Here is an 11,528-nt window from a genome sequence, read left to right as displayed (position 1 = left end):
AAGAGCCGCTGGAGGAAACCCACACAGGCACAGGGAAATTACACCAAAAATAACAGGCTTTTCAACTGCAAGATTAAATATTAATAAGGCTGAATCATACTATTAGAATGATACCTTGCAAAAGGTGCATAACAAAATGCAAATAAATAAACGTAAAGACACTTGAACTTGTGACACATATGTGGGGACAAGATGCAGCTCCCTGCATCATTAAGCCCCCACATTGGGTGGTTTATTAGCCAACCTGGCAGAGAAAATAAGGTTTGGCAGTTTTTAAACTTTCTGTGCAAATATGTTTGTGTGGAACAGCCACATTAACAATTACTCCCCTCCAACCTCTCCCCCATACATAGAATTGTTTTGCAGTAGAAAAGAGGCTAGAGTCACTTGAGCCAGAGACTGAACCCATATCTCCAGGATCCTAGAGCTGTGACACTGTGTTGTGCCACCCCTTCCATAAGAAGAAAAGGATAAACGCAGTGACCAGCATGTGTATTATTAAAAGGAAAATAACATCTCAGTTAAACTAAACCAGATAAAAGACTACTCAGGGAACGTTTTGAAAAGTACTCTACATTTTTCTTGTTTTCATTTTCTTAAAACCAATTTAATACAAATTAATAATTTTTACTCTAACATTTTCCAGTCTCACAACCTCATTTTAGTGTTCTGATGGATTCATACTGACCCTGAATAAAAAACAGTCTGTAGTTGCGCAGTACTTACTCCATAATGAAATCGTGTTTATTGTGGAAATCATGCCCAATTCTGTCAAAAACAGTGTGTGTATAGAATGTTGTGTTGATTTTAAAGCGCCCTTGGGTTTCTAGAAAGGCGCCATATAAGTGTAATGTTAAATAAATAAATATAGTAAAATAGAAATTCATATTCTGAATAAAATAAGGACATCTAGTGACATTTCTACTTTTACTGAGAGGCTGCCATTAGATTTTGTCTCTCATGGAGTTGGGGAAGACTAAGGGGTGCTCATAGATCTAGGTCAGATTAGCACTGGACTGGCGGAGCTGTAGGCCAAACATGCAGAAATGCAAATATGGTGGTTCACAAAACCAGACTAAAACTGGACATTATGGGAAAGAGAGTATTTTTCACCTGTAATCCAGAGGGGAAAATTCCTTTTGGCATTTGGAAAGTATTTGTGGGTTATATTGGAATAATTATACCTATATAATATATACCTATATATACCTATATGCTGAAAACTCTGTATCACTATCACTTCTATGGTGGGCTTAAGTTAGGGTGACCAGGCGTCCTCTTTTACCCGGACATGTCCTCTTTTTTAGACTACTAAAAATGTCCGGGCGGAATTTCACAAACGTCCAGGATTTCGTTTTTCTAGAGCTTACAAAGAGTTTCGAGAAGTTTCGTTCACAAACTAGTCCCGCCCTCCCCTACTCCGTTTGGTTCGCTTGAGTGAGAAGGGGGCGTGGTGAAGTAGTCAAAAAGTTTTCGGATTGGACGGTCTGACTGTAGAGCTACCGTTATTGGTCGATAACCTTCTCTGTAAACATTTAATTGGTCAGTCTGCACGTCAGTAGTCGTCCACCCCCCCCCCTCCTCTTTTTCACCATCTCAGATCTGGTCACCCTACTTAAGTCCTTTCTCTGTAGCAGGAAGATATTAGGTCTGTGGAAGCTTGAGTCCAGCTGTCTAGACTCAAAGGCTGAATTCAAAATGACATACTCTCTATGTATACATTTATGTATATCGTGCAATAAATGTTTCTGGGCCTAAAGTAGGAGTGTGTTGACAAGCGTATGATTGTCTAAAAAAGACTGAATCTCGAATCTCTATTTTTAGTTGGGCACGATTTGAGTGTAATCACTATTTTCAGATTTCGTAGTGCACTAGGTAGGGGGCAGGGAGTAATTTAGTTTTTAGCCGGGAATCAAAGTCACATGACAGAATTTCGTGACGCAATTTTCCCGCCACCTTGACTTGTGTAGGGCAGGCGAGTGAAGTGGGTTTCAGAAAACGTGTCTGAAGTTCGGAAAAGATCCGTTTTAATACTGTTTCAGATTTCCCTCAAGGACTTAAAACCATGCCTTCGGTTCTGGACTGGGTTAATACCCCGCTGTGCGTCGTGGACGGGATTTTCGGTGAGTGAGAGTTATCTGTAGTTTAACAGCAGCGCTTCTGTCTCGGCAGCTTCTCACTGTTCTCATTGTTGAAACGTGGATATACACACTAGAGTGTAAACAGCTAAGTGATATATTACTCCTGTGTTTCCATCTATATCTCATTGTGGTGCTCCAGAGCGCAAACACTGGCTTGGGTTTTCACTTCTTGTTTTTTTTTTTCTCGAGTTAGTTATTCCTCAGGTTTAATTGGCCTGTTCCTTTTCCTCTTACAGACAAGTAGCTAGCATGCTAGTGAGCTAACAGGCATTGAAGTCTTCAGCACAATATGTTACTGATGTATTCATTCGTTATTGTTGTTGTTGTTTATTTTTCTTTTTAGCCCAGAACAGCTCTAGCCCAGAGTGGGAGAGAAAGGTGGTGGAGTATTTTAAAGAGAAACTGAAAGTAAACGACGCGCAATCTTGGGTAAGTGCTGGAGTATTGAGAGTGCTTGCGATTGGGCAAAGTCCCCATCATCAGAAATAGCTCTTCTGCAGTCCCCATGTCTGTTGTGTTTACTCTTATCTGACAGTTTGTTGACAGATGTTTGTTTACTTAACCTGTGACTTGATAGTTGCAGAAAAGTATCTGTGAAATGCTGAAAATTGATTTATTTGTTGTTTTATTATTTGTAGGTTCCCTCTCTGAATGATGTTCCTCTGCACTATCTGAAGCCTAACAGCTTGGTGAAGTTCCGCTGTATGGTTCAAGATATGTTTGATCCAGAGTTTTTCATGGGTGTGTATGAGACTGTTGATCCTGCAACAAATTCAAAAGTGAGTTAAAGTTTCTTGTCTGTTTTCTACGTTGTTAATTACATATCCCACATTTACACCCATAACAACTAATCTTTCTTCCACAGAAATACTATATTTAGACATTTATATTTAGAGCTAGTTTCCTAATAAAAATCTCACAATTCTTTAAAAGTGGCCTAGATATTTCTCTAACTCTTCACTTTAATTTACTACATGCAGATCTATGAATCTGCAATTAGTCACTAGTGCTATCACTATCTATCCCTCTGCAAATCAACTGTAGCTCAAAAGTTCCTCCTGTTGGTTGGGATTGGTTCCTTAGGTTTATGATGTAAGAAACCCAGGCTACCCGAAGCTGCCCATATGAGAGTTTTTGGAAGACAGCAGTTTTAAAGTACTCAACCAGTTTTAAAAAATACTCAACCATGGCTTTGACTGCTTATTTCAGTCGTGATATGACTTAGAGTAAAAACACCACATTGATGTGTTTTTATGAGATACAAACTTGAATTTAATTGAAGGGGTTCTCTAAGAGGTTGTTCCTATGTTTCTTCTTTTCTCACTGTGGTTGACTGAACATAAATACTTATGAGAGTGGATGTCTTTCTCAGGTGAAATCTTTTCTAAGCGCTTGTTGTGGAACCTGTGTTTGCATGGATTCAGTTTAGGATTTTGTCTTCAATCAAATATATTATTGTTTGGTTTTGGTTGTCATATGGGTCCTGTGAATGTAAATGCAGTATGTCACTTGCACTACTACGTGCCTGTTTGTTTGTCAGTCAGTCAGTAAGTCAGCATATACAGAAACTTATATTTAAGAAAAACAATATACAAGATATAGATTTAAATCATCTTTCATTTAATAAAAAATATGGAGTATACTTTCTCATTATTGTGTTGTAAATGTACGTATCAGCCTAAATTTCTTTTGCTGTTTGTATTCGGTTTCAGGTGCTGAGGTGTGGAAAGTACAAAGATGTTACAGACTGTGGAGTGAGTGGACTCTCACTTACAACATTTATGCAGAGTTTAATTTAACATTGTCAATGAGATAACACTTACTGCAAATGGGTGCTGTAAAAATAACTTCCTTGTACTGATGAATGTACTGATGAAAATTGGATTGTCATTGCAGCAGGTGGATTTTAGCTCAAGAAATGCTGTTACATCAGAGAGACAGACATTCTATTGTGTTCCAATCCCAGGGGAATCTCAGTGGGTAAAGGAAATATCCTTTCATACTGTATAGCTCAATATTTTTGGAATATTCTATGTTGCAGTGCACGATTAATGAGTCAGGTACTGCATAAGAAAAAAATAATGTTCTTAACTGTCTAATATACAGTGTTGAAAAGTTCCTCTTTAACTACTGAGAACAGTTATGCCTGCTCCAGTCAAGCTCGAGTGGTGCCATCCACGTCCTATGCTCCAAACAGACACAAACGTAGTTACGAGGAAGATGATGAAATGGAAACTCAAACGGAGCAGCAGAAGGAACTTAACTCTGGTAATAACATATTTTGATGTTTTTATTGTAAATGTATGTCAGAGGTATTATGATCATAACTATCCTTAAGATGTTCACAAGGTCTTGTGTATTCTCAGGCAAAGGGGCAACCGTGGTCTTATGTTAGAAAAGTGGGCTTGTGACTCGAAATTGGGGGCAGGGAGAATGAGAGAAATGTGTGGATGGGTTAAATGTGGAAGACTCATGTCGTAGTTTGTACAATGACAGATAATTGAACATTTAAATTGTTTAAATGGCTGCGATTATCACAGATATGGCATTAAATAAGTTTCTTATAAAATCAGGGCATCTGGGGCCTCACTTAAAACTGCCACACAAAAGCCAGAACATAGCGTGAAATTCCGTTTATAAAACCATGCGTACGCACACCTGAATGCTGTTATTTTCTTTATAAATTATAACATTCTGGAGACGGTAGAATCTATCTATAAATGTTTACACTTGTATAGCGCCTTTCTAGACACCCAAGGAAGCTATACGATCCACACTGCTCAGAACACTCAATCCACACACACACTGGTGAGAAGCGGCAGCCAAACGCACACAGCGTACTCTCGACCAGGAACGACTGTCCACCTGGAGGACTGCATCGGGCACTAGGATTAAACCCAGGACAGAGTGCCAATCCATATCTGGGCACACACTTTCACTCACACACCAGGACAGTTATTAGAGAAGCCAATTCACCTTCCCTCCAAGTTTTTGGACTGTGGGAGGAAACCGGAGACCCCGGAGGAAATCCACGCAGACACAGGGAGAACATGGAAACTCCACCCAGATGGGACTTGAACCCAAGATCCCAGTGCTGAGAGCTTGGGAGAACGTGCTAACCACTAAGCCACCGGGCCGCCCAATCTATGCAGTAGATGTTATTGTTTCAGAAGTCGAGGTGAGGGAAAAAATGTGGTGTTTAGTGGCATCAGTCATGGCATGACAAACAAACACAAGTCAGTTGAGTTACAACTTGTTGTTGCAGCAGTAAACGGTGTTAAATTGAATCATTAACCAGTCATCATTGCTCGCAAAAAATCTTGAAGATCTCTGAAAACATGTGACCTTATTTGTCAGTTAGCTAGGTTTTAGTAGTGCCAAAACGGACATAAGTGCATCAGCCTCTTGTCTATTTATAGACCTGCCATTATGTGCAAGTTAAAGCTGTTTAGTCTCGTAATTAACTGCAACTATTAGCAGCCCATAATAATTTACTGAATAAAATGCAGAGTGAAATAAAGCAAGCTGGAGTAAAGCAATACTACAAATAAAGTAGAATGAGATACAGCAAGCAATGTAACTTTAATTCATTTTAAAGTTATTTTAAACAAGTGACTGTTAATCTTCCTTAATTCTTTAATTTTCATTTGTTAATCTTTTGCATTATAGACGATTGGCAATTCTCTATTTTACCACATGATGTACCAAATTTCCGCTCTCTCTTCAAAGTTTCACAGATAAGCATATATTAGACCTTGCTTAAAAACAAAGTATTTCTTTATAAATTACAGTTTCTGCGTAAGATGTTATGTACGCACGTTTCAGACACTTTATAAATGAATCCCTTGGTCTGACATTCTTACTTTTATAGGACCACAAGATGTGGAGTCCCATAGGAATGTGGACTCAAAGCGCCTAGAGACTGAAGCTCCCAGTCAGAACGCTTCACCTTCACGCTGCTCATCCGAATTAGATCTTAACTTCCCTTTACCTGGGGAGCGAGGTCCAGCTTGTCTGGTCAAGGTACTTCACAGATTGAGTTTGTGTATTTGGTCATTTATTTGTTTTTAACTTAACATTTTCCTCGTTCTTCAACTTTGTGGGCGTTTCTAAGTATAACTTAGAAATAAAAAGTAATAAATAATGTAGATCTTTAATAGTTAAAAGAATGCAAAACCCGGTTTTGTTATTATTAAAAAAGACAATTATCTGCCCTTGTTCCTTCTGTGTCACAATGTCAGGTTTATGAGGAGTGGGATGGCTTCAAACTGAATGACATGCTGGAGGTCTTTGGCATTCTCTCTGTAGATCCAGCACTGAGTCTGGTAGCAGATGACAAGTATGTAATGGCAAAGCTATGTAACAGTACAATCTCCTGAGCAGATTATGGGTATTATTAGTACTTGCAGAAGACTGAACTTGTATGAATTTCTGTTCAGTAGTTCTTTGATTCATCCTGGTCTTTATTAGTGTCTTTATTATTATTGCAAATGTTAGATTAAAGCACGTATGCATGAGCTTTTGTCTATTGCCACTGGTTCACAAATGTCATTGTAATTAAATATATAGTTGCATATTGTGTATTGTGAAAGTAGTGTAATTATCTGTTTTTGAGACATCACTCATCTTTTAATGTTTTAATAAAGGCTAATCTTAAAAAAAGGATTCTTGTTTGCAGGGAAGCCTCTTCTCTACTAGACCCTGCAGTGTGCATGGAAACTGTGGAGGAGCAGAGAGCTCACAGTCCACCTGCGTCTCTGGTACCTAGAATACATATGCTGTATGCCCTGCCTCTGCAGCACAACAATCCACTGCTGCCCTCTGCTGTCTCAGAAGACAAGGGAGCCTGTAAGTATAATATAATTCACATATATGTGTTACTTGGTTTAGAATAACAATGCAAGAACTATCACTATCAGTTTGTGTATATCTGTTCATCTATCCACAGTTTTAAATGGTGTTCTGAGTGAGCTGTCTTCAGTCAGAGCAGAATTGCTCAGTTTCTTCACACACATCTTTCTGGGAGACTCGCTGGCTGCAGAATACCTTATTCTCCACCTCATCTCCACTGTGTGAGTTTATCTTAAGAACTCTTTATTTATTTACTAATGGACTGTGTGTGTGTGTCAAAAGTATTCACTAACCCATCCAAGTCATTGAGTTCACGTGTTCCAATCACTTCCATGGCCACAGGTGTATAACACCAAGCACCCAGGCATGCAGACTGCTTCTACAAACATTTGTGAAAGAATAGGTTGCTCTCACGGAAGCTCAGTTGATTCCATTGTGGTACTATGATGAGATGGCACCTGTGCAACAACCCAATCATGACATTTCCTAGCTACTAAATATTCCACAGTCAAATGTTAGTGGTGTTATAACAAAGTGGCAGAGATTGGGAACGACAGCAGCTCAGCCACAAAATAACAGAGCAGCGTTGGCAGCTGGTGAGGCACCAATTTTCTGCAGAGTCAAATCACTAAAGGCCTTCAAGTTAGTTCAAGAATAGAGCATAGAGAGCTTCAGGGAGTAGGTTTCTATGGCCGAGCAGCTGCAGCCAAGCCTAATTCAAAGCGACAGATGCAGTGGTGCCAAAGCACACCGCCATGGGACTCTAGAGCAGTGGACACATGTTCTCTGGAGTGATGAATCATGCTTCTCCGTCTGGCAATCCAATGGGCAAATCTAGGTTTGTTGGTAGCCAGGAGAACAAGTGTAAAGTTTGTTGGAGGAGGGAATATGGTGCAGGGTTGTTTTTCAGGAGTTGGGCCCGGCTCCTTAGTTTCAGACAAAGGAACTCTCTTAATGCTTCAGCATCATATCAAGACAATTTCATGCATGTTTTTTGGGGATGGTCCCTTCACTATCATGATTGTACAATAGTGCAGAAAGCAAGGTCTATAAAGACATGGATGTGCGAGGGTGGGATGTCACAAATACTTTTGACAATAGTGTGTGTGTATCTTGCATCTTGGTAAATTATGCAAAAGCTATGCATATTAGTCATTAGCAGTTATGGTAAAAGCCTAACGGATGTGTGTTATTTTTGTTTTGTGCACATTGTGAAATAATAAGTCACATGGCTAGGACTGTTAACATGAATGTCTTATGGCCCTTTCTTACCTCACAATGAAAGCGGTATCTTGTTTTTCTTGTAGGTATGCTAGACGGGACGTTCTTCCTCTAGGCAAATTTGCACTTAATGTCAGTGGCTGCCCCCACAGCTCCCCATACACTGAGCAGCTCTACCAGATCATCCAGCAGCTTGTGCCATCTGTGAGTACATTTGAAAAATTTCTCTTCAGCCAACACTTCTCCTCTGTTTTTAAAATAAAATGACCCTCAAGCACAGAAGTAAATGTGTGGTGTTCCATTTGAACTAGTCATACCGGATATGCATGAGTCTCCACAACATGAACAATCAACGCATGGTGCCCAGAAAGGACTACACAGCCAACCGGCTGGTGAGTGGGACTCTCCAGCTGGCCAGCAACACCTCTCTGTTCCTCGATGAGACGCAGCTTGAACAAGGCCAACTGGACACTACAGGTGAGAGCACTGCCAGAGAATCGGTTGTTCTGTTGTACTAATTCAGGTGTCAGTTTTTCAGACCCTGGATTCTGATGGGACAAATGTTTATTAACCTGCCTACCTTATGTTTGATTCATCATTACTGCACACCAAATGATGTGGTGCTTTTTCTTGAGAAACACAGACCATGTCATTTTTGTTTGAATTCAGGTCCCTCTACCATCAATCGCTTTTTTAGATAAGTATATTTAATATTCAAGTCTACTACTTAGAAAAAAAAAAAAAAGTCAAGGTAAATGGCTTGAAGTCCAGAGCATGGATGAAGTGTCACTTATCTTTCAGAGTTATTCTGTGCTTGTTTTTAGCTTTTCTGAATAAAGGAAGAAATATCTTACAGCAATAAGAACTAAGACACGTATATTGTATTATTTTAAGCACTTTAGTAAACAATGAAAGCAAATGGGAGAAGAGCAAGAAACAATGTACACCAACAAATACTTCAGTTTGTGTGCTGAGGTGTAGGTGACAAAAAGATAGCAGTCTCACTTCACATGAGTCACTAACACAGGCATTTGTAACTGTACCTCCTGGTGTGCCATCAGAGCGTTTTCTACTTTTTTGTGAAATAGTTATGTATTGTCAAAAATGGTACAGGCACATCCCATGACTAAACGGATAAACTTGGATGAAATGGTTCATATGGCATGGAGCAAACATTTGTAGATGTTTTCATAAAGGCACAACTAAACATTGATATGCTAACCTTATTTAAAATGAAATGCAATATGTATTTATTTTTGTGTGTGTGTGTGTTATATTAGATGTCTTCTGTAAGGGGCAGTAGATGCTGAATAACCTGTCTAATTTACTCAATGAGCTGCTCCACATGCTTTCAGGCACATTTATTGAGTGTATGCTATATGAAGCCCTGTGCATCTCTATGGTGTAGGTGTGCGGAACATCACAGCACTGGGGAACCTGATCTCCTGGCAGAAGGTTGATTACGACTTCAACTACCACCAGATGGAATTCCCCTGCAATATTAACGTGCTTGTCACGTCTGAGGGCCGATCGCTGCTCCCGGTGAGGACTGTGTGCCTTTCATTTTAGTTCCACAAACATATTCAGACGCTAGAGGGCAGTTTGTGAGAATACTGTAAGTGTGTTGGGTTTCAGTGGCAGTCTGAGACTGGCATGTGCACTGCTGCTTGTTTCCATTGGGCATTTGAAGAGTCAGCCTGATATTTCTGTTACAATCCTCTGAGGCCTCGTCAGCTCCCCGCCTGGGCTCACACTGATGCTAACATCCTGTGGAATGTGCTGTGCTATTCCTGTGTGTTGGCTCATGAGTTACCATGGCTGCAGCTGCAGTAAAAGGAGCTGAGGGAGACCAGTACACACCATCCATTTAATGACTAGTGGAGACTTCTCAGACTGCCTTTATTTATTTGGAAGCACTGTTCATTTCAAGGGAATATAAAATTAAACTTTTTGCTAATTGTCAAACATTTGATTGGCTCCAGTTTTAATCCAGTGGGCAGGAACATTTCACACCAGTTTTCCAAGTTGCTATTTTAGTGAGATGGGAATTTTGGGGCTAGGGTTAGGCAACAATAACTGCAATATTTCATGTACACACTTGCCTTTACATAAATGAGGTCTAGTTCTAAATGGACTTGCACTACATATAAATAAAATATATATTTGTAGATGGTTATTCAAGAAAATGTAGACTGACAAATTAACCCAGCTGCCTCTAAATATGCTGCTCTCTCAGAATACATCAAATATTTCAAAATAGCCTGTTTATTTTTCAGTCAAGCATCTGTTGATTCTAAACATAGCGCATTGCAATTTTATAATTTTTAGTTTTAATAATTCGTGTGCTTCTACAGTGTGACTGCCAGGTTCATCTGCAGCCCACTCTGACTCCACCCAACCTAGAGGAATACCTAAAGACTGTACTGCAAGCACAGCTTCCATCTCAACTCAACAAATACCGTGTGTACCTCACAGTGGTTCGTTCACTGGACTACAGCATCTCAGAACAGCTCACAAAGGTGAGCAGTTGTCTGTGTGAAAATGCTAATCAGATCTACAGTAGTTGTCATCAGTTACACAATACATCAGCACATAATGCTCTGACTTGACAGCCTTTTCCGTTATCCCCAACTTTGTAGGCGGTAGAAGAGGACTTTGTTGAAATGCGCAAAGATGACCCTCAAAGTGTGAATGCTGAGGATCTGCACAGGATGCTGATAGTTGCAAGGTGAGTTTCAGTGGTTTACTGGGAAATGATCAGTAATACAGCCTTCTCTATACATGTACACTCATTTAAAACCCTGTCCTTCTGCTTTCAGATTGCTTTCCTTAAGTTATGGGCAGACAAATCTTTCAAGTGACAACTGGGTTAAAGCCAAGCAAATGGAGATGATGCGGGTTAGCAGAACACAACAGCAGAAGTGTTTAAATGGCAATGAGCCTTAAACAAGCAAAGTGATTTGATGTATTAAACATTTAGTTTTGTGTCAAGTAAGATGGGAATTTTTCTTTGTACAGCACTGTGGGTTTCTTTTTTTTTGTTTGTTGTTTTTTACGTGGCCATTTTCCAAGGCCTAAAAATGTTAAAAGAAATAAAATTGGTATTTTCTAAAATGTTTTGATGAACCCTGAAATATTGTGTACATATTTTCAAATAAAAATAAAACCTGGTCAAAAACAAACTCTTGCAGCCGAATGTCAACAAGGACAGTCCGGTACTCTTTTCTATTGTCTATACGTACAGGTGCTAGATCCAGCACTGCCATCATTTCTCTGTCCTCCCAGAACTTCAGTATGTGGCAGGAGTACTGCATG

At 39.6% G+C, this 11,528-nt stretch overlaps 1 protein-coding gene across 1 annotated transcript; it reads left to right on the top strand.

The window, feature by feature from the left end:
- The first annotated feature begins 1,656 nt into the window (after positions 1–1,656).
- Positions 1,657–11,396, top strand: mcmbp (minichromosome maintenance complex binding protein). The gene is made up of 16 exons (XM_066679432.1): positions 1,657–2,123; positions 2,485–2,570; positions 2,780–2,920; positions 3,854–3,895; positions 4,038–4,131; positions 4,281–4,409; positions 6,013–6,164; positions 6,383–6,480; positions 6,820–6,989; positions 7,090–7,213; positions 8,300–8,417; positions 8,525–8,690; positions 9,622–9,755; positions 10,568–10,732; positions 10,853–10,941; positions 11,033–11,396. The coding sequence occupies exons 1-16, from the start codon at positions 2,066–2,068 to the stop codon at positions 11,157–11,159; spliced, it is 1,893 nt and encodes a 630-aa protein (XP_066535529.1). The 5' UTR covers positions 1,657–2,065; the 3' UTR covers positions 11,160–11,396.
- Positions 11,397–11,528: the final 132 nt, after the last annotated feature.

This window comes from Hoplias malabaricus, chromosome 8, assembly GCF_029633855.1.
Source record: "Hoplias malabaricus isolate fHopMal1 chromosome 8, fHopMal1.hap1, whole genome shotgun sequence".
NCBI classification, from domain to species: domain Eukaryota; kingdom Metazoa; phylum Chordata; class Actinopteri; order Characiformes; family Erythrinidae; genus Hoplias; species Hoplias malabaricus.
The sequence above is the reverse complement of the archived record's forward strand: the minus strand, read 5'-3'. Positions and strand labels throughout refer to the sequence as shown.